This window comes from Rhinolophus hipposideros (assembly GCF_964194185.1).
Source record: "Rhinolophus hipposideros genome assembly, chromosome: 9".
NCBI lineage: Eukaryota > Metazoa > Chordata > Mammalia > Chiroptera > Rhinolophidae > Rhinolophus > Rhinolophus hipposideros.
In genome coordinates, this window is record NC_138055.1 from 49,721,660 (window position 1) to 49,744,446 (window position 22,787).

The following is a 22,787-nucleotide window of genomic DNA, read 5'->3' on the forward strand; positions in this document are numbered from 1 at the left end:
ACAGCTAACCACCTGGCTTCAAAGCCCAATCTCAGGATGCACTCGGTGAGTGGCCGTGTGCAAGTTACTTAACCTCTCTGTGCTCACTTTCCTCATCTGTAAACCCGGGTATAGTCAAGCTTAAATACATCATATGCAATTCGTGGTATGTTGATGTTTTCTGCTATTATTGTCACGACCTGTAGGGGAAATGTGGACATGAGATCTGCAGAAAGAAGCCAATCGAGGCTGAAGGCAGCCCTCAGATGGCTCTTCCTATTGTGGGAGCTTGTTATGGCTGATGGCCTTCCCATACACCACGTCTTCTGGGCCTCCCCAAAGCTCCTGTGATGTGGGGGTTACCTTCACCCGCATTTTACACAGAGGGAATCTGAGGCCCAGGAGGCTAATGCAGAACTAGAACATGACGCCACATCTTCTGACGCCAGGCTCAGGGCTCTTTCCAGAAGGCTCTCGGGTCTGCAGGGTCTAGGCACTGGGACCTACCCAGTCCACAATGAGGATCCTGCTGGCCTTGCCCTGTTGTTGCAGCTGCCGGCAGGCGATGGCCACTGAGTTGAAGAAGCAGAAGCCCCTGGGACAAAGAGAGAGAGGTCCTGCCAGCCCGTTCCCTTCTGTGTCTCCACCTCTCCAGCCTCCTGTCCCCCCGGATCCGGGCCCGGCCTCGCCGCAAACAGGTCAGGGGAAGAAGGGAATGTCTCCCATCTCACCCTACCCAGGCCTCCCCCAGGCCTTACATGGCTGTGGAATGGTCCGCATGGTGTCCTGGGGGCCGAACCACAGCAAAACCATTCTGGAAACAGAAAGAATGCTTATCAACCAAACAGCCAGCCCTCTGACCCACATCTCCAAGAACCTGCCCCCAGCCCCAGGCTCCTACCCAGAGAAGGAGCCATGGGGCAACAGCTGACTGCAGCCAGGAAGCGTCTGAAGTGCCCCAGGACTCAGGCCCCAGGCAGCGTCCGCTGCTTTGAGGCTGGATGTGAACACCAGAACCCCCACCCTGGTGTGTCCCGGCTATGAGCACTTGGTAGTAACAACAGCTACTGTTTCTGGGGCCAAAACTAGGTGCCTGGCCCTGTGTAAGCCCTTTATAAACACTGGATTTCATCCTCACAACATCTCTCTGAGGCAAATGTTATCTAATCCTCAAAATAACTCCATAAGATAAACATTATTATTATCTCTAGTTTACAGATGAGGAGAAATCTGAAGCGTAGGCGGTTAAGCAACTGGTGCAAAGCTGCCTGGCTGTAAATAGTGGAGCCAGGATTTTAAACCCAGGGCTGTGCCCTTACCTGCAAAACCCCACTAAGGGGCTATGTCACTGAGGGCACTGTGACAGGCTTGAGCTGAGCTCCTAAACCTCAGGACAAGCCCCTGAGGTGCCCAGCCCAGAGCACCAACCCGGACTGTTAAACTGCAGAGAACCAATCTGCCAGCGCACGGATATCCAGAGACATGGCAACTTGCCTACAGCACACAGCAGGTCTGCGTGACCTCACCTGGATGACTATGACCCTGTGTCTCTCAGAGACCAAAGGTCCAAGGTCACAGTGGCTTGCCTCCCCACCAAGTAACATGAGCCTAGGGTTCAAATCTCAGTTTGGTCTCCAGAGCTCTCGATTTCCCTTCCAAAACCCTGTGGTGCTACCCTAGGGGAATGAGATGTCTGGGGTTCTGGATCTGGCCTTCTCTGCTGTCCCATCCTGCTGCCTCCTTCGTGGCTTGCCCGCCTTCAACCCGTGATCTCCTACCTTGAGCTCACGGGAAGCCACTTTGAAGGCCAGGTCGGTGACACTGCCGGCGGCCCAGCGGGCTGCATTGGAGGAGTGCAGCTCATTCCAGATGGTGTCAGTATCCACCTGTGGGGGCCAGAGTCAGGGCCCGCATCATCCAAGGCTTCCCACAGGAGCCAGGGCCCGTGGGTGGTGCCCACCCCATGGCCAGAACCCCAGGGGCAGGGAGCTGGGCAGACAGTGCTGCCTCCCCAGTGCCCCACCGCCCAAAGGCAAGGCCTCCCGTATCCCCCGGTCCCAGCATGATGTCTCCTTCCCAGCTCCGTCCATATCACCAGCCCATATCTGCCAGCACTCTGCCAGCAGCATCGCGCCTGCCTCCCCGGTCAGAGTAGGGGGCATGGCGTTACCTGGGCGGGACTTGGGGTTTGGGCCGGGGGGCGTTTTAAGCCCCAGCTGGCTCTGCTCAGGCCCTGCGGGATGGTCGGAGCTCGAGGGGCCGTCTGCACCACTGTCTTCCACTCAGGGCCCCTAGCCCAGGCTGGGAGGCCCCCCAAACCCAGTCCCTGGGCCTCAAGGCTAGGGAGGGGCCGGGGGGCATGATGGGGAGATGGGAAGGGCGAGGCGGACCAAGAGAGGCGAGGAAGGCAGAGAGAGTCTCAAGAGGCTGGAGAAAGAAAGAGAGAGAGACAGACAAAGAGGGAGAGGAGGGAGGAGAAAACAGAAGCAACAACAGTTGGAAAAATCAGAAAGTGGCAAGAAATGGGAAGTTGTGAATAGGGCGCTGACTGGCTCCCAAACAGCCCCCCCCCAGCTACAGTTCCCATTTCCCTCCAGAACTAGGCCTCCATCCTAGTTCCCTCCACATACCTGGCTGGGAAACCCTGTAGGGACCTTTTAAGATAAGGAGAGCACTTATCGCCATAAGGTAGGAAGCCCCCCAGGCAGGGTGAGGAGGGAGGGAGGAAAGCTGGAGAGTGGGTGGGAGGTGCCTGGGTCACCAACAACACTGGAGGCACTCCCACAGCCCCAGGCCGGGCAGCCCCGACTCTGCCTGGAAGCCCTCTTCAGGGAGGCCAAGCAGCCTGGAGGATGGCATGGAATGGCCAGTCCCAACCACTGGGGTCTTATGAAGGGACATGACCTTGGCCCTGCTCTTTGAGCCTCACTCAACATTTACCAAACACCTTCTAAGTGCAAGGCACAGGACTCCACACTCAGCAGACATTGGTGGGCCAAGGACACACCTGTCCACAAGGAGCTTCTAGCCGGCAGAGGGGCATTATGGGAAAGCCCCTGGCCACTTACCCCAACCCCACCACAGGACAGCATCACAAACATCCGCTGTGCCAGGAGCCCTGTGGAGAGAGGCCCAGTGTGTGAGCTGAATCCTCTCAGCCTCTGGCCTGGCCAGGAGCGGGGAGGCCCTGAAAAGAAGGCCAGGTAGGTGCACAAGGCAAGGTGGAGGTAGACAACAAAGGGGCTAGGGGTGGCGTGGGGAGTCCAGGATGCTAGAGGGACAGGCTAGGCAGAGCTGGGATGAGAGAGATGGGATGGGTGGGCTGGGTGAGCCAGGAGACGTACGGGGGCCCCAGACGCCATTGGGCCCTTACCTGCCAGCTTCCCATTGTCCAGTTTGAGGCGGCTGAGTGGGTTGGTGCCGTAGAGGAGCACATGCCGCTCAGAGTGCACTGACTGCAGCTCCTCCAGGGAGGCCTTCCGGCCCCGGAGACACTGAGGAAGGGCCCACAGAGCTCCTGAGGCCCTGCCCCCCCCCCCCCGCTTCCCTGCCCTTACCCCCACCCTGCCTGTCCCTCGTCTCATGCTGCCCCCTTATCGCCAGGGCATCGACCCTCTTCCCTTCCATTACTCTTCCCTCCGCAGTGCTGCAGCCCCCGCCCCACCTGCTCACCTCACACTGGCTCCGGAGCCCCCGCTCCTGCAGCCGGGACCAGATGCTCTGGATGCGGCCGGCATGCTCTGGGTGCCTGCTGTTGTCGCCGCAGGAGCACTGGTGCTTCAGCATGACCGAGTCATAGACCAGCCCTGCCGGGAGCAGGGTCAGGGCCACGACCCCAGGAAGTTCGCACGGCCTGCCAGCCCCGCCTCCCATCCACATGGAGCCAGGCCTGGCACAGACCCTCATCCTGAACCTTGGCCCCTTCACACATAGACTCACACCCCCAGCCACCCCCAGCGAGGACCCAGGGATCCTCACGACACACACACACCCACACAGCCCCGCCCACACGACTGCCATGCAGCCACTGCCCTCCCAACTCACTGACCCTCACGTGGCCCAATCCATCCACCATGGACTCAGAGCCTAACACAGGGAGGCCTAATGTCAGGATCCTACACTGAATGTCATGACCCAAATAGCTGACTAAGGGTGAGCGAGAGGAGAAAGAATTCCTCAGAAACCCCAAACCGGGAGCTGGGAGCCCCCAGTGGCACTGGGCCATGTGACAGGATAGACGCAGTTTGAGAAAGTGACTGTCTCAGCCTGACCAGCAGGCTGCCTAGAGGAAGGCCCTGTACACTGCCGGGGAGAGGGTCACTTTCAGCAAGTCTCAGGACATTGGGGAGCTTCAAAATGCTCACACCGTTTGATCTAGGGACGCCACTCCTCAAGAGTGACCCTGGGGAAACAAGTCTAGGGATGAGTGAAGACTTATGCCCAAGGAAATTCACATGAGGAAAAATGAGTAATCATCTAACTGCCCAACCAGTAACAAACCTCTAAATAAAAATAAAATACTGTGATGAAATACTATAAAAATTTCATTCCTGAAGGTTAATTATATTACAAAGTATTCATATGGTAACTGAATAAAGCAGGGTCCAATGTATATACGGTACTCGTGTTGGTAGTTATATATGGTACATGGGGTGTTTGTATGTGTACATATGGCTGAAACAAAGATGGACAGAATATAGCAGCATTGAAGAGTGGTTGCCTCTGGGTAGTAGGATACTGACTGGTGATTTTTGTTCTATTTTTATGCTTTTCTGTAGTTTCCAAAATTTCTAAAATGCTTTTTGAGCTCTTTTTACAAGCAGAGCAACAACAATGAATACCATTTTTTGAAAGGCTGGAACTCGTTGTCAGGAGATCCTGACGATTCTCAGCCCGGCCTGACTGCCAGCTTGCTATTTGACCACAAGCTTGTCACCTTAGATTTCCTGAGCCTGAGTCTCCTCGTGTGTAAAATGAGGACCTCCACCTATCCCCTTGCTCCATGGACGCTGTGTGGATCTAACAAGGCCAAGAAAGTGGTCTCAGAAAATGGTCTCTATGGCCTCAAACAAGGTCCTGAGCGACTCCATGACCTGGGCATGGACACGTGCCCCAGCCTCTGTGTGCCCCATCCCTTCCTCCTGCTCTACTCTAATCCTGAAGTCTTACCTGTGGTGAAGGGCAGGGTCCTGGCGGGGCTCTCTGAGCTGGGCAGGACACGGGCCTGGCTGGCAGGCTCTGGGGTTGGCAGTGAGGCAGGTGCAGCTGGGGACGACTGAGTCCTGGACAGCGGTCGGTGACCACCCTGGGCCAGGGGAAGCAGCATAGCGTCCCCAGTGCCTACCCGGGGGAGCCGTCCGGTCAGTCGCTGCTGCTCCCAAAGAAACACCTGAGGGACACAGGGGGCCTCAGTCCCCAGGTTCTCAGGATCCTGCTTCACGTGCTTCTGCCCGAGGTCTTGGAAACCTCCCTACAGGCCCCCTTTCTGGAGAGATTCCAGGATGGCTCCAGTACTGACCCCAGCCAGGCCCTGGCCTTTGACTCTGAGCTCCTTACCCCCACCTGCTCCCCAAAAGTCTGCACCCACCCCAGACTGACCCCCCCATGCCCCTGGAGCTCCCTGGGGTCTCGGGACTCCAAAGCCAGAATCCAGGTGAGGGGCCTCAGGCCCAGCTCTGACCAGAAGCTCGTCTCCCAGGACTGTGCAATTGCCCAAGGACATGGGGACGTGCGGGAGTCACTGCACGTGTGTGGACTGTTACCACGTGTTACGGGCTGAATTGTGTCCCCCTCCCACTTCATATTTATGAAGGAAATCCTAATCCCTCGTGCCTCGGAATGTGACCCCGGGAATGTGGTTTTTACAGAGGTAATCAAGTTAACATAAGGTCATTAGTGTGAGCCTTAATCCAATATGACTCGTCTTTATAAAGAGGGGAAATTTGGACACAGACATGACAGAAGGAAAATGATGTGAAGACACATGGAGAAGACAGCCATCTACAAGCCGACGAGGAAGACCTGGAACAGCTCCTTCCCTCACAGCCCTCAGAAGGAATCAAGCCTGACAACACCTTGATTTCACTTAGCCTCCAGAACTGTGAGGCAATACATTTCTGTTGTTTAAGCCACCCAGTATATAGTACTTGTTACAGCAGTCCTAGCAAACTAATACTCTATGGCATGACGCACACGGTGAGAGCGCTCTGATTGAAGCGTTTGAGCCTGGCTCTACCCCACTTCCTGCCCTCGCCACCTTCCTGGAAACAGTACAACTGGTCACAGGGAGAAGTACTAGGGTAGGCATGTATAAGGCTCTGTGAAAGGCCAGCCCCACTGCGGGACAAGGGACATGGCTTCCGAGCCGGGCAGGCTGCTGGAGTGCGTGTGTAAGTGTGCCTGCATGCATGTACGCACGCAAGTGTGCGTGTGTGTGTTTCTAGCTTTCTGTCTGCACCCCAGTGAGGATCTGGCAGGGCAACCATAGGTCCCAAAGCCATTGCCCCTGCACTAATATCCTACCGTGTTTCCTCCAAAATAAGACCTACCCCGGAAATAAGCCCCAGTTAAGATCATCAGCCAGACGGACGCATTTAGTACATCATGACAATGACATGACTGTATTTGAATAAATGTAGATTGTTGGACATGAAAAAATAAGACATCCCCTGAAAATACGCCTTAATGCACCTTTTGGAGCAAAAATTAATCTAAGACCTGGTCTTATTTTCAGGGAAACACGGTGTTTCCCTCCCTTCCATCGATGCCAGGCACCAGCATCTCCTAACTACACCTTCTGAGGGGCTCTTACTTGGGCACTGCCTTACCTGCTGGTGCTGCTGGAGAGGAATAGGGCCTCTGGCCTCATGCTGCCCGTGGCTCGACTCCCTGTGTTCCAGGCTGTCATCCCTCAGTGGCCCCACTCCCCCACCGTCTGTTTCCAGGTCCTCAGCTGAGGGTATCTGCCGCAGTCGGGGCTTCTCACTTGGCTTGGCTGGCCTCTGGGGAGGGGAGACGCCCGCTGAGAAGCCATGCTGGAGTACAGGATGTGGGATGGATGCAGTGGGCTAGGTGCCAATCATATGGCTGGGATTCCAGGGGCCATGTACCTGTGGCCCCCAGGAGCCACATCCTCTCTGGCCCTCCACGTCCCTGCCCTTCCAAAGCCTCCCTTCTTCTTTCAGCCCCCAGAGGCCCAGTTACGCAACCGTCACCACCTCCCCTACCCAGTTCCCCTCACCTTGATCAGCTGGACGTGAGGTTTGAGCCGTTCCAAGCGGGGCTGCAGGGGGCCCAGCGGTGGCGGGGCGGTGGCGCTTGGGGGCAGGGGTTCTGAGCGGGTCCGGCTCAGCGGCCGGTGGAGGCCTGACCCGGAGAACCGCTCGGTGGTCAGTAAGGATTGGGCAAAGTGGAAGGGCAGGGGCCCAAACCCGGGCACTGGAAAGAATGGGGTGAGGGGGCGTAAGGAGGGAGCCATGGGGAGGAATGGAAGGAAGCAAGGACATGGGGTGGGGGGCAGGGACTCAGCAGGGAGACGCAGAGGAGGATGGCGGGCAGCAGAGGGCGCAGGAAGGATGGGACTCATCCCAAGCTTGGCCCTTGTCCCAAGCTTGGCCCTCAGCAGGTTGCATGGATCCAGCCCCTCCCCCAGAAAAGCAGCAGGACTCACCAGTCAGCAGGGGGGCATGAGAGACTGAGGGATCCAGGAGGAGAATGGGCTGCAGGCGAGAGGGCAAGGGGCTCCCAGTTTCTGGCTCCAGGCCATGGGGCAGGAAGAGGGGAGCATGGGCACTCCCCAGGACTGGCCCCCGAGGGCCCAGAGGGCCCATTGTCGAATGGGTCCTACGGTCACCATCAGCCTGGGGGAGAGGTGGGGAGGAGTCACAGGGGGGCAGGTTCTGGCAGAAAGGACAGTGAAGGCGGTGGGGCGAGGCAGTAGGAGAAGGGAGTGAAAGAAGCTGGGGAGCTTGGTGTGGGGGAGGGCGCCTCAGCCACTCACCCTGGCAGGGGCGGGCAGCCCCAGTGTGATTGCCGGCAGCAAGGACACTGTCGGCAAGGCGAACGGGGCCAGAGAGGCTTCCTGCCGCCGCAGCCGCTGGCCCAAGAGCGCCTGCCATGGGGAGCAGGGCAGGGGTCACTGGTCCCAGACCTCCACGCCCACCCCCCAGGCATGCCTTCCCCAGAACACCCAGGAGCCTCTGGCGGGGCTGCCCAGACCCTGCGGCCCCAGCCTGCTTAGGACCACTTGCTGAGAGGAGGGCTGAGCCTCAGAACTGCCCCCCAGAGAGTCCAGCCAGCAAGGCCTTACCTCGGAGCCCAGGACGGGGTTGGGGCCGTGCTCACTGTCGTTGGGGGAGCTGCATCCTGATGCAGGTGTGCTGCTGCTGCTGGGGGAAGAGTCTGAGGGTGCGGGGAGAGAGGGAGGCACAGTCAGAGGCCAGGAGGCAGCCAGGAGGGCGGCCTCTGCTCCGCACAGACCACCACTAGTCTGCAGGACCTTTAGATTCTTTTTTTTAAGGCGGTCCTTCTGGGCAGACGTCAGCTTAGCCAACAGAGCAGGGGCTGGCTTTCAGCCCCAACTCGCCCCCGTGGCGAGTGTGTAGACCACACCCTGTACAACACCCACTGTAGACCTGAGGAGGGGACCCATCTTGGCGGGACCTGACTCAAAGGGACAAGCTCAGCCCCCCCACACATGCTGCCAGTCCTCACCTCCGAGGGTCTCTGCCGTCCGCCGCCGGAGACTAGGCGGGGCGCTCTCCTTTCTGAGCAGTGGATTTTTCCTCCGCTCCAGGGACTTCTTGGGCTTGTAGCGCAGCTTCAGGTTGGGCTCGGAGACTGCAGGAGCGGTTGTGATTCTCAGCCCCACACCCACTGCCCGGGAGCCCTCCCCGGCAGCCATCCCACGCCCAAGGTCCTCCCCACTAATTCCCATTGGGTCCCCACCTGCCTGTCCCTCTCACCTGTCTTACGCAGAGGGAAGTGTTCTGGGGGGTCACTGGGCAGACTGGGAACAGGAGGCAGAAAGCTGCTGAGCATTGAGCGGGCAGCTCCTTCCGTCTCCAAGGGCTCAAGAGTTCTGTGGAGTGAGTGCCAAGGCTGCTTCAGAGGGTCAGGGACGCCCAGAGGCCTGGCAGCCACCTCATTTCACAGGGGGCTCCTTCCTGAGTACCAGCATGGGACTTGCCAGGGGAGGTGGCAGCCAGCAGCGTGGGCAGTGTGTGGCTGGCACGAACGGGGGGCCATCTCCAGGGGGCAGCATCGGGCCACCCATTCTACTAGCAGCCCACACGCAGACCTCTGATGGAGGCAGAGGAACCAGGTCCCAGGCACATTAAGGACACTGTCTCAAGTGGGAGGAACCTGTTCTAGGAATTAGGGCATTTTTGTGCTTAGGAAGACATAAAAAGAGAAGGGACTTGTGTGGATGAAGAATTCCAGTGGAGAGAGAGAGAGAGAGAGGACAGGCAAAGAGATAGGGCCTCAGGTGGAGGGTGGGGAGAGATCATTAAAGGAGAGAAGAGGGCAGGTATCAATTGGGAGAGGGGACTGGGGCAGGAATTACTCCCCCAGGGAGGGTAAGTATCAAGTGATGGGTGGCTGGGAGGAAGAGCAGGGTTGTAAGTGCTCACAGGTGGACACAGAGGGAGGAGGGCAGTGGAAAGGACGGGGGAGCACATAGGAGGAGTTACCTGTAGGGGACACTGGGGCTACTGGGATGGACCGTTCTCTCTAAGGCTGCCTGCTGTTTCTTCAGAATCACTTCCGCCAGCTTCTGTTTGACCACACTGCTGGCCACAGCACCTGCAGAGGCAAAGAACGATGAGTGGGTTTGGGTGGGTGGACAGGTGGCCTCTCTGGCATAGTCTCTGCCTATCGCACTGTCTGTGCCCCCAGTACGAGGCATCCCAGGGACTCCTCGGACAAGAGCCAAGCCCGAGGCCCCATCTCAATACCCTCCATGTCCACTCCCACCTGCATTCCCAGGCAGAACCCAGCAAGCACAGGGATAGCGGGCTGGCGTCACTCCCACCCCAACCCTCACAGGCCCATGCAGGGGGGCCATGTCCACCGGCCGGAAAGGCCTCCATTCTTACTTCGCTTGCTCTTGTCCTTATTGAGAAGCTGCCGCAGCTCTTGCTCCTGCTGCCCCACCGGCAACTCAGGCATCGGCGTATCCATTGAGAGCTGTGGGCAGGGCCGGCCGCCCAGGAAGGGGCAAGGAGTTGAGGACTGGGACATGGGTCTAGGAGGGGCTGCAGGGAGGGAGAGGGCCTGGGGGCTGAGCTCAAGGCTGCCACATGTGCAGGGAGCTCTGTCTTTACCCTCATGGGCTCCACTGAGCGCGGCTGCTGCAGGCCTGCCAGGAAGAGGTGGTGGTGCAGGTGCTGGGGGTGCTGCAGGGCCAGCAGCGCAGGCTCCGGTGGGGGCTCCACCGGGGGCCGCTGGCCCACCCGCAGGTCCATGGGCTGGGGCTGAGGGTCTGGCGTGTCTGCACGGGGCCTGGGGCAGCCTGAGAACACAGAAAGAGGGCAGGGCCCCCCGGAAAGTTTCTCTGCAGCTGCACGGTTACAGCCTCATCAACCTCCTTCAGGCTCATTTAAGTCAAAATGACAAAACATGTTCGAGGGGCCCTTTCCTCACTTCATCCCCATCGTGGTCCTACAAGGTAGGTACTTTCGATTTCATTTTGCCCATGAGAAAGGAGGCAATATACACTGGGCAGTCTGTCACTGGTGGGGTTCAAAATGAACCTTCTGAGTATGAGCTTACTGCTATTCCACTAAACGTGTTGTCTCTCCAGGCCAGAGGCTGGGCCTGTGGGCATTTAGAGATGGCCCGACAGCCCTCTGGTCATGCCTTCTGGGCTTTCTTCCTTCTTCCTCTCTGGAATGAGGACGTGGCCCAGCTGCCCCCAATGACCGTGCTCAAAGGCAGTGATCACACAGGCAAACCATTCCCTTTATTCAGCCTCCAGCCCTCAGGCCCTCTCAGTCACCACCCTCCCTACTCTATCTCAGGCCATAGGATAAAGGAGTGGCGCTTCAAACCTACAGCCAAGCCCTGGCCGCCACCCCAGGCCTGTACAGCCCACGTGCCCGTGGAACTTGCTCTTGGGCACCCACATGCCAGCTCTGGGCCTATAATGGTGAGGACAGCGGCTCAGCTGCCTCTTCTCGAGTGTCCTCTGCGTCTGTGCCAGGAGCACCCTGCCAAGGCTGTGGATACAGGGGCTATTTATAACTAGCTGCCAGACCAGGTTCTCCGCCAGCACAGCCGGCACAGTCAGGCTGGGCTGAGCAGCTGGAGACGCTCAGAGGTGGCGCCCCTGCCTGGAGATTATCACAGAAAAGGGGAAGCAGTGGAGCTGGGAGCAGGTGCCGTCGGACAGAGCACACAAGGAACCTTCCTGGAGAGTCCTTCTTCGGCTCATTCGACACTGAGCAATCCCCACTGGGGCAGCCACAGGCTGTCCTTGGGACCTGAGGCTGAGGGAAAGTGGAAGGCAAAGCACCAGCCGGGGAGTCAGGAAACAGCCTCCAGGCCCAACTCAACCATTACTACGCGTTGTCATTATTTTAACATCCGTAGCACACCTGCGGCTGCACCTCGTCACCCCTATACGCCCTGGGAGGTACTTGTTACTATGCTGTTATCCCAAATGAGGAAACTGAGGCTCATAGGAAGGCCAGCTCAGTGCAGAGTGAGCACGGGTTCCGGTCCTGCTGAGGCCAGTGCTCTGGCCCCATTTTCCCAACGACTCCCAAGAAGTCACCTCTCCCTTGCGGCTCAAAAGCAGAAAATTCAGGGGCCCCAAACTATTGGCCACCTTGAGAGGGTCAAACAGGCAAAAAACGGAAAAGGAAGAATGAAGAACTCCCCTCCCCTCATGGGAGTTCATCGCTGGGCAAAGAAGAGGGGCCTATGGCAGGTTGTCGATAAGGGCCATCGCTCTAACATTCTCTGACCGTGAGATGGAGATGAGAGAGAAGCAGAGCAGGGAGGTGCCTGCACATCTCTCCCGATGTCAGGAGACCGGAGCGGACGGCTGAGTGCCCAGGTGCAGCCCACAACCGCCAGTGCGCGGCGTTAATGCCCTCACCGCTCCTTCATGCATCCACCCAGAGAACCCAGTCTCATTCTGGTCGCGTCTGGGTTTCCAATGCCAAACCACTCCTGCCCCAGGAAGGGTCTCACCATGTCTGGTGCCCTGGTGTCCTGGGGTGACTCCCCTGGTGATGTGAGAGGGCCTCAGGGAACCCAAGGCAGGCCACAGGACGTTTGGCTAGTGGCTTCAGCCACACACAAACCATGAGCCGCCCCTCCCTCCCTCCCAGCACTGCCACAGCCTCCAGAGCAGAAGGCCTCTGGGAACATGGCAGGGGCTCTGCCTACCACCCTGGGAACGCCACTTGGGGTGAGTTAGCATTTGGGGGTCTGAGCATTCTGGTGCTAACCTGGCTTTTCGCAACTTGGTCTCCTGCATCTGAACACGAACCCTCCATTTCAGCCATCAACTCCCATCCTGTCACAAGGCCATGTGCCTCTGTCCTCTGAGCTTTTGCTCACAGTGTCCCCGTGCTGTCCTCACCTCTCCATTCGGCCCTTGGCCCTTCCTCCCAACCCAGCTGGAGTCCGCTCGTCCGTGGACCCCGCCCAGCCCCATGTCCCGCCCTCCTCTGGATGTCAAGCCTGTTGGAGGTTCTGTGCCCTATAAGCACCTCACCGGCAGGGACCACGTCTGAATTAAGCTCTAAGGGCAGGTACTTGGTCTGGCTTATTGCTCCATACCCCAGCACCTAGAACAGTACCTAGCACCCAAGATAGGCACCCAACAAATACTAGTTTAATCAACGAATAAATCTCTGTACCACCCCCCAAAAAATGCCTAGGAAGGTGCCCTGGCACAGAGACACGGTTCATTAATGTTTCTTTTTCTAATTTCTGTATGTAATTTTTAGAAAATTATACATCTAGGCGACTAAATAATAATAGGTGGTGACTTGAACGTTTCCTGAATGGGTGAATGAACACATTAATCAGTGGTCTCCTGATTTGGCACTAGTCACATATTGCATTCTACTGTTATTTCTCTTTTTATTTACGTGTCTTACCTCCCCAACCTGCCTGTAAGCTTTTGGACAGCCAGGACGGAAGCAAAGAGGACAGCTGGCCTCCATTTCTCCCTGCCATATGTAACTATTAGGCATGAGGTAGGTACCCTGCCCCCAATAGGCCCTCAGAGGATACAGGCTGCAGTTAAGAAAGGGGTAGCCCTCATCCAGCCCCAGCCCCGCAGGCATGTCCTAAACCAGAGCCGTAGCAGGAACTCCGCTCCCCTCCTTACCCAATGCAGCCTAACAGGTGGCAAGGAAGGTGAGGTAATTAGTAAGAGGGGTCCTTCCCCTCGCACCCGAGCAGCAGAGGTATCGTCCCACTCTGCCAGGGCTGCCATGCCCACCTTGCAGGGCTGGCGTGAGGACTGCAAGAGCCAACTATTGAGAACATGCTGCCCCACCCAGAGCCTGATGTGAGGCAGGGGAATAAGTATAAATGTTAGCTTCCTACTTGCCTTCCTGTTTCACTGCACCAAGCAAGGACAAGAAAAGCATCCTGCCTTTCCTCTTCCTGTCGTGCTTCCCAGCACTGGGACCAGCGTGGCTCCAGAATTGCCTCCTTATCCCCACTCCTTACCCCGTTCCCATGAAACCCCAAATTCACCTTCTCCACCAGGACCCCAACCTCCTCAACTCTCTGGCTGGTCAGCCAGCTGCCCTGCTGACCCAGTGCTCAGCTCCTCGCCCTTCTCATGTCCTTTCCATCCGCAGCTCCCACTCCCCATCACAGTCTCCCTCAGGACCCATGCTTACCTGTGCCAGGGGGACTGGGGCAGTGGGCACCTGGGCTCACCTGGGTCCCATCTGTAGAGAGAAGAGAGATCGAGTAAAGGGGCTGCAGGGAGGAGGCAGGGAAAAGGAAGGAAAGAGGGCCAAGCCAGGCAGACTCCTCGCCACTCCAAGAGGCCCCCAGCCAGCTTGAGCCCTGGCACCTCTACTAGAAGCTAACCAAAAAGAGAAGACTCCACCCCATTCCTTTCCTCAGATTCCCATGCTGGATGAGAGCAATCCTCAGCCGCCTTTTCCTCATCCAATCTGCTGAGCAACTCAGATATCTTGCCCTGTTGGAGCTGAGTCCACAGCAGGAGCCCAGGAAGGTCCCATTTCACCCAACAGTGCCCTTAGCCCTCCGGATGTGCTCAGATACAATCTTCCCTGGGCTCAGGCTCCCATAGCCAGAAGGGAAAGAAGAGGGCTGGGAGGTGAGGTGGGGCCGAGGTGAGACAGCACGGCTGGTGAGACCCAGCGAAAGGTGCCAGGAGGGAGATGGCGACAGTGGGGGAGCAGGCCTGGAGGAAGGGAACGGGGTGGGGGGGCACGCAGAAGCTTCCACAGCGGGAGAGGGACTGGCTCATGGCCTGGTGGGAGCTGTAACGTGAAGGGTCTGGAATGCACAGCCTGAGGACCCTGTGCTAGGAACCCTTCTTCCTACTGCTCCATCCTGTGTCCTGCAGCCTGTCCCCCCAGAGAAGAAAACCATTCAGCCTTTTTCTAGGATAATCTGAAATAGAAGTCTTTCCTTCTGGAAATGGCCACCTCTCCGAGGCTCCTAAGCCCAGCCCAGAAACCTTATCCCATTCAGAAGCCATGAAACCTTACAGTAAGGCAAGAGTTGGTCAGCAGCAGAGGCTTGGTGGGGTAGGAGAACACAGAGGTAAATCCTGAGGCCATCTATCCAAGATGGACGCTTTTCCCTCCTGCTGTCCCAGCTCTGTGCCAAGGGAACAGGAGGCCAGGGACTCGGAAGCCGCCTGGAGGAGGCACGTGGTGGACACACAGAAGCCCGTCTTAGGCCACACCTGCGGCAGAAGGAGTATTTCCTGGATGGTAACTGGCAGGTGCTGCTCTTTTGGGTCTAAGGGGCAGCGACAGTTCAGCGTCCAAAACTGAAAAAGGAGAATTCCCTGTGGGCAGGAGCCACTGGGGGAGGGGGCAACTCTAGACACAGAGAGACTCCCACCAACTGCCCTCAAACAAGGGACCCACGTTTCGGATGACAATGTCTGGTAGGGAAATGCCGCTCCACTTATTCAAATTTTGCCCATCCTTTGAGGTCCAGTCCGAGACCATCTCCTCACAAAGCTCCCCTTGACGTCTCCTGTTCTCACTTCCCAGAGCACCCACTCTGTGTCCACCACCTGCACACTCCATTAACCGTGCCTATCTGTACCTAACACCGCAGGGCGCACAGCAGGCCCTGTTAAGAACTGGTGAATCAAAAACAATGATTCTCCTGGCACGCTGCCTAGGACATGGCATGAATATTTCTCAAGGTTTGGGAGCCCCAAGGAACACTGGTGCGGGATGCAGCCTCCAACCCAGGACATGGTAACCCCCACCCCGAGCTCTCTTTGGACCTCCTCTTTCTTCTGCAGGACCTGGTCCCCCAAGAGAGGTCTCTGAAGCAGGCTCCTGGGTACACTCCCGGAGTTCCCCTTAGGCCTAGAGTCTCTGCCTCCAGGGAACTGTCTCCTACCTCCCTGGTCCCTGCCTGAGGGCTGGTCAGCAGCATTCTCATGTGGGAACACAGCCAGGTTCTCTGTGCCTCACTCCCTTGGGAACCACAGATTCGAACACTGTGGTCTCTCTGGATGGGAGAAACACTAATGGCCCTGAACTCTGCAGTGTTTATTACTAGGCCCAAAAGGGATGTTTCGTGATGCTGATCGATGATATCAACTGTTCAGAAAAGCTGCGTGTGTGCATATGGGTTGCCAACGGGGGCTATTTCCAAAAGCAATTCCTCGGAAAAGTTCTGCTTCTCCCCTAATTTCCTGGCTCCTTGCTGACAGCTTCTGATGTCAGAAGAGCCCAGAGCAACAAAGATAAGAAATGAGGAACAGCTCTCCTGTGTCCCAGACGGAGGAAAGGTATCAGAAGGCACCTAGTCAACACCTGACCTGAAACCAGAAAGTGAACCTCCTGCGTCCCAGGCTTGGGGATTCATCTGGGAACCCCCTTGTCACCGGCCCCTCTCAGAGCACTGTTACCACTATGTTGGGATCAAACTGAAATAAGATCAGGAGTGAATGGATCTGAGGGACCGAGAACGCTGAGTAGGGCTGGACCCTTCTCCACGCACCTTCTGGCCGGGGTGGAGACCTCTCCTTCTTGGAATCCTGGTTAACCCCCATTTCTACCTTCTTGGGAAGCAACTGCAGTCAGGCTGAAGAGGCAGTTTACTTGGCACTGAGGCACCTGGCCTACCAAGTCACCTCCCCAAACTAGAACACCTGATCTCACCCAGAACCAAAGAGCCCCAGAAATCCTGCCCGAGTAGGTGCACCCCAGCCCTCAGCAACCTCCAGAGCAGACACAAAGTCAACTCTTCTATCCCCTGAGCACCTTCACGAGCTGGCCTCCCCTCCTACTTTGCTGCCCCAGGCCTTCCCTGCTCAGAGAAACCTAAGCCCTGCCTGACCACCTGCTCTCCCAGGTGTGGCAGGCCCTTTGCCAGCTAGAGGGCTTCCCTAGGAGCACCACCTCCCAGAAGCTCCGACATCTTTTTTCAGGCTGTTCCACCTGCCTGGTCTGCTGACCAATTAAAAGGAGGAGCAGGAAGACCTAGGCCCCAGCAGCAGAAGGCCAAGGGCTGGGCTCAGGGCTGACCCCTGCACACCCCACATTGCAGTTCTGGCTCTCATTCCGACACAGGTGTGACAAAGCTTGAGTCGCATGGGGCTGGCAGAAAAAAGGAAATCTGGGGGTGAGATGGCTTCGGGAAGATCCAAGAATAAATAAACACACGAAAGAACATCAGGATTGCCAGACCTCTCTGACACAGAGTGAGGGAAAGAAGACTTCTTGAAGGCACTTAGGTTATAGAATCTGAGAATGTTAGGAACTGATGGGGCTTTAGAGAATGTTCAGGAACATAGAGGAAAAGGGGCTAGGTCACGGTCACCGGGCAGGTCAGGGGTACAGCCAGGCCAGGCCAGACCAAATGCTGGTACTAAGTATCTCCATGTCACTCATCCAGGGACTGAACGCATGGCAATAGGAATGAAATCTGGTTCTCACTTTCAACAAGTTTAAAATAAAGCTCATATGTTTTTAAAAAGTGTACTACTTTCAGCTACTAAAAAATTCAAAGAGCCCCAGAAAGTATAAAACAAAGTTTCTCACTCATCCAACTCCCTAGAACTTCCTCAGAATCAAAGCTTGTTAACAGTTTTTTGTGTGTCCCCCCTTCCAGAAATTCTCTTACTCATTTTCTCAGCACTAAGCTGCATATTGCTCAATTTGCCCAGAATCCAGGGGGCTGCAAACTGTCTGGGAACTCTGCCACATGAAGTGATGGTAGTGAGGGTCCATAGCATAGAGGACATTGGCTCTGAGGTCAGATGGACCTGGGTTCAAACCCAGACTCCCTCAGTGACCGGCAGAGCAAACCAGGGACATGGTATAACCTGGTCAAGCCTTGGCTGCCCCATCTATAATGAGATGATCTGCTTGGAAGCAGTCATATAAGATTAGCAATGTTGTGTGTGAAGCACCCAGCACGGGGTAGGTACAGACACAATGGACGCGATTAATACTGCTGGTTCCTGACCTTGTCTGTAACCTCCCTCTGGCATAAGCATTTCAGTGTCTGATCCCAACTTCATCCTGCCTCTACCACGGCCCATTTGCTCCCAGATGCCTTACCCAACCCCATCTCTTATGCCCCGCCTCTCTTAACTACAGTGTCTTCATTTTCTCTTCCGTCTGAATGCTTGTAAACTAATACTTTCCTAAGTGCCAGGAGTTGTTCTAAGTTCCTCACATGTGCTACTCCATGTAACCTCCACAACACACCAATGAGGTGGTTACTGTTTTAATCCCCATTATGTAGATCAGCAGACTAAGGCCCAGCTGTATTATATAACTCGTCTGAAATCACATAACTTGGAAATGGCTGAGCTGGGACTTGAGCCAGGCAACTGGGCTCCCGAATCCATGTTCTCAACTGCTCATTCCCAGTACTTCCACTGCCCACGGGCCAGCGCGGAGAGAGCACATGCAGGACCTAGCTGGGCACAGGGAAAGATGAAAAAATCACATAGCCCCACAGAGACTCCTATCAGCAGCAGCAAACCCCAGCTCTGCTGCAGGTTGGAGGGTAGAAGCTGCCTATTTCATCTTTGGGCCCCCATGAAGACAATCCTGAAGAATCACTTCTACATAGCAACCATTCGCAATAATTTCAGACTGCGTGTGGGAACAAGGGGCTGGCAACAGGTCGGGGTCTTGGAGAAGCGTTGGCTTCAATGTTCCTTCCACTTGGAACATGTGGCCCTGCCACATCCTTTCTTTAGAAGCTCTCAAGTCCCTCTGAGTCTCTCTCATTAGTATCCCAAAGCAAGCTCCCCAGTACAGGCAGAAGGGCCAGCTGCCCTGCAGCAGAGGCTGGGCTCCCAGGTGAGGGGCCTGGGACATGGGCTGCCCCAACAAAGGCCTCCTGTCCATCCAAGGCGAGGGGACTGAACCTCTGCAGGACGGCAGATGTGCACTGAACAGGAGGCTGGATGTGAGGGCTGCAAAGCTGGCCCTCCCACCTCCCTTCCCTTACCCGCTTTCCCCCCCCCAGCATTGGGGCCTGATGGCAGCTATTTTTAGCTCTTGACACCTGGGTATTTTGCAGCCGCAGGATGTCCGGTTTGGAGTCTCTTTCTGGGAATCCCACACGCGGCTGTTGTAAACAGCCCCACGCAGCGGTGGCCAAGCTGGGAGCCTCGTGTCCCCCCTCCCTTCTGCTGTTTGAGATGAATCAAACAGGAAGCAGACGTAACCATAGCAGCAGCAGCTTGAACTCCTGGGGGTGGGAAAAGCGTCCTCCCCGGCTCCTTGCTCCTATCCCAGGTCCTCTATTCCACTCTGTGCCTCTCCTTTTGCATGGAGAACCCTGGGCCCTGAGGCAGAGGGAACGGGCCGTTGGGGTGTGCGGCTGTCAGTTCCTGGGACTGGCTCTCTCTGGAGAGCCTCACTGTCCCTGTCCTCTGGCAAAGAAAAACGGGTTTCCTCCCAAGCCCTGTCAGCCTCCGGGGCCTCTCAGACCCACCACTCAGTCTCCCCTGCCTGCTGTTTGTGACGCTGTGAAGGGAAAAGCAAAGCTATTTGCCCAAGGTGGCCAGATCCACTTCCTGTCACCCACAGTCTTCTTGTTAGAGAGGGGAGGCCTGCCCTACCCACCTGCGGAATTTCTGAGCAGGCAGGCTCCCCCAGTCCCAGCCCCCTGGGCCAGAAAGCCCTCGAGTTTCTCAGGTCCTGAAACACTCAAAAACAAAAGTTCCCACTTACTGTCCCTCCCCTGTTCCCATCCCTGAGATAAAAAGTTCACCATGATGCCTAACCACCATCTTTCCTATCATACGCAAAACATGCTGAGCAGTCAAGACAGAGCCCCATCTGTAATATGGGGAGTAGAGTTGAGGTTCTGTCAGCTTCTGCCTTTGTTTCTCCCCCTCCCCAACCCCCGGGTGCCCCATTTAAACCAGCTGCTCCTTCTTAGCAGCCAGCGCTGCCAGTCTTTCTCAAGGGCCAGTGCTTGCCCCAACAGGAAGCACGGGCACCACCCCCCCGGCTGCCTCTCAGAGTCTCTCCTCCCCTCGGAGGTCTCAGAGCCATTCCCTTGCCCTCCTTGTTCCCTCAGCTTCTGGGCCCTCCTCGGCCCGACCCTGACTCCCTGGCTACCTCACCCCTGCTTGCTGTCCCGTCTGCCTCTCCCTGCTGCATGGGAGCCAGGAGATGGGTCTTCCTTGACTCCTCTCACCTGTGCCACCCATAAGGCCACTCAGCCACTCCAGAGACTGCCAGGGAAACGTTTACATTATAGTATTAATATTAATAATTCAAAATTATTAATAATATTAGTATTGATCAACAAGCACGTATTGAATGCTTACTGTGGGCTGGTGACTGTACTAAGCCTCTCACTTGTACTATTTCATTTGGTCCTCACAACAGCCCTGTAACAGAGATGCTGTTATTATCATTGTTTTACAAAGGAAACTGAGGTGCAGAAAGGTTAAGAAACATGCCACGGCCACACAGATGGCAAGTGGGGCTTCTGGGACCCCCGAACCTAAGCCCCTAATCACTACACCGGCGCGTACAGCTAGTTCCACCCACCTCCACTGAGGGACCACAGGACACAGTGTGGGCCCAGCATCTGAAGGCCTGGGGCTAATTCCCAGGCCAGCAAGTCCTCAGTGCTGGTCCTCCATGCAGAAAACACCCACAACAACAAAAATAAAGCAAAGAGAAGAAGCTCTGCCTGTGTTCCTCACACGATTTTTGTCTCCAGGAGGCACGCCCCAAGCCCATCTTTACTTCCTTTTTCATCTTATATTTCCCTGCTTTTTTCAACGTACATGTTACTATTTTATTGTTTCCTGTAAGCAAGGTATAACTAACCAAGCAAACGTCCCAGGGCTGCAGGGCAGCACGCACTATGAGAAAGCACTCTGGAAACTGTCGGGCCTGTATAAATGTAGGCTGCATAACCGGAGCAAGTCACCTGTCACAGTGAGCAGTGAGCAAATTCCCTTGGGAGGAGACGCTCTCCTGCGCGCGCGCTCACACGCTCACGTGCACACGCGCGCACACACACACACACACACACACACACACACACGCAGACCCTCCCTGTGGGCAGGCAGAAGGGATGGAGCACCCAGTACTGCACCCACCTTTGCAGCAGACTCCTAGGGACTAAGAACACAGCCAAAGGGCCAGCGGCACACTTAGACTTGGGGCAGGGAGGGCAGAGGCCGCCGCAGAGACCCTGGCTTGCTCTGTGGCCTGGGGGCATCATGGATCCGAGTCTGGGAATAGCAACAAGCTATGAATGCTGGCACTCGCAGGGATGCCACATCCATTTGAATGACAGTAAATACCCCCAAGATCACCATCCCACTTATACCAGGGTATCCCCTTCATTTTGACTGTTATTTTTGGGAGATGGCAGACCAAGGTCTGTCAGACAGATGCTCTAGGTGGCACGATTCCCTTTAGGGCCAGGGCTGTCCTGAAGGCTCAGTGGGCCAGGTTTCTCCAGACCGCAGATCCAGCGAGGGTGCTTCCACGGTTGTCAAGGACCCCAACAGCTGGCTGCGAAGGACAATTTCTAGACAACTGGGAATTCGACAACTGGAATTCGATGAGATGAAAATCTACCTTAGTGGAAGGTAGAGAACACTGAAGCAACAGCACACAGTGTGATTTCATTTTGGGAAAAGGCACAACGTATAAAGGCAAGTCAGGAGACGGGACGGTGGGCACTGAGTTATGGCAGTGGTCTCTGACTGCTGGGACTGTGCTATTTGAGTTTTGCTTGTCTGTGGTCTGATGATCTACAATGCACACAAACTTCCTCTGTAATAACAAAACAGAATACATATATGTATGTCCCACACACATGCACATATACGTATAAAGATGGCACAGCCAATTGGTAGCAAAGTGAAGATGTGACCTCTGGTTCCCAGAGACCTAAGCCACGGGGCTTGCGTTAACTCCACAGATTGAACTCTTGGACCCCATAGCTGCTGAATTTCTGCGTGATCCACAACCCTTCGCCCTCTGCCTCTCATGAATCATGCAAAGGGCCTAGCACAGGGCTGGGCCCAAAGTCAGGACTTACTCAATGAATGCCTGTAGGCTGAATAATGATCATTTCCTGAGAGCAAGGCCTCCTGCCTTTTCCAGGGCCGCTGTGCTGGGAATACTCACTGCTGACATCACTGCCCTTCCCATCCCTCCTCTGCCTCATGTTCCTCTTAAGAGCTGCCAGGGAGGGGCTAAAATAAAGGTCACCCCAGCAGATGCTGGCAAGGTACTCCATATCAGGGGCCATCGGGGGTGGTCCAGTCCCAGACCCTCCCCAGTGCCAGCTGGCTTTGAGTCCCTTGGGTTCCCCAGCATCCTGCCTCACTGCGGGAGGTTGAGGGCAGTGGAGTGAAAGAGAGAAGGGGTCCACCCTGTGACTTCTGGCTCCGGACGCCTTGCTGCTCCAGGCCCTTATGGGTGGAGGAATCTGGAAAAGTGAATTTGGCCTGGTTTTTCCTGTGAACTGGGGCTGGGCCCAGTTTCTGTTCTTCATGTCGTTAGCATTCTCTACCCCTGACCTTCAAAAATATGAACAATAACATTAATAATAATGATGAATATTCTGTGTGCACTGACTTCATACCAGGCACGGTGCTAACGTTACTTACTTTAATCTTTACAGCAACTCCATGAGGTTGAAACTATTATGTATTTTCACAATACAGATGGAGAAACTGAGGCACAGAGAGCCACGTGCCCAAGGTTACACTCAGCTATTGGCAGGAGAAATGAAGACTCTGCAGAGGTCATCCATGCCTTCCTCTCTGTGTCCTTACAGGACACAGGCAGGGGGAAGAACCCCCTGCCAAGCTTTGCAATGGGCACAGCAGATCTAAGGAGATAATTAACATCGGTAGGGTACTTTAGAATCCACCACCTCACACACACATGTGAGAAAATCCCCACTTGAAAGACTAGAAAACCAAGACTTAGGGCCCTTCGCAACCTTGAACAAGGCCCTGCAGCCATTCAGCTAAGATTCAAACCCAGATCTTTGGCTTCAGAATGGCACATTTCTTCCCCTCTATGACACACGGTCCCCCCCCTCCACCGGGCTCAATTCTTAAGACAAACTTGAAGGCCTGGAAGGGGGATACACAT

The 22,787-nt window shown here is 55.9% G+C and overlaps 1 protein-coding gene across 8 annotated transcripts in view; it reads right to left on the reverse strand.

Annotated features, from left to right (window-relative positions):
• The window catches only part of HDAC7 (histone deacetylase 7), a 36,106-nt gene that overhangs the window by 6,223 nt on the left and 7,096 nt on the right, over positions 1–22,787 (reverse strand). For 2 of the 8 annotated variants that reach the window (XM_081060367.1, XM_081060363.1), the window contains exons 2-19: positions 13,851–13,901; positions 10,305–10,492; positions 10,077–10,167; positions 9,672–9,783; positions 8,943–9,058; positions 8,692–8,817; positions 8,288–8,379; positions 7,979–8,089; positions 7,649–7,838; positions 7,220–7,416; positions 6,807–6,980; positions 5,149–5,368; positions 3,652–3,785; positions 3,353–3,473; positions 3,048–3,097; positions 1,758–1,865; positions 738–793; positions 487–574 (exon numbers count right to left, since the gene is read on the reverse strand). In XM_081060367.1, coding sequence (XP_080916493.1) covers positions 487–574; positions 738–793; positions 1,758–1,865; positions 3,048–3,097; positions 3,353–3,473; positions 3,652–3,785; positions 5,149–5,368; positions 6,807–6,980; positions 7,220–7,416; positions 7,649–7,838; positions 7,979–8,089; positions 8,288–8,379; positions 8,692–8,817; positions 8,943–9,058; positions 9,672–9,783; positions 10,077–10,167; positions 10,305–10,445 — 2,127 coding nt within the window. In that variant the 5' untranslated portion in view covers positions 10,446–10,492; positions 13,851–13,901. Of the gene's footprint in view, positions 1–486; positions 575–737; positions 794–1,757; positions 1,866–3,047; positions 3,098–3,352; positions 3,474–3,651; positions 3,786–5,148; positions 5,369–6,806; positions 7,014–7,219; positions 7,417–7,648; positions 7,839–7,978; positions 8,090–8,287; positions 8,380–8,691; positions 8,818–8,942; positions 9,079–9,671; positions 9,784–10,076; positions 10,168–10,304; positions 10,493–13,850; positions 13,902–22,787 lie in introns of those variants that run through there. The other 6 variants (XM_081060362.1, XM_081060365.1, XM_081060368.1 and 3 more) reach the window with 5 other exon arrangements.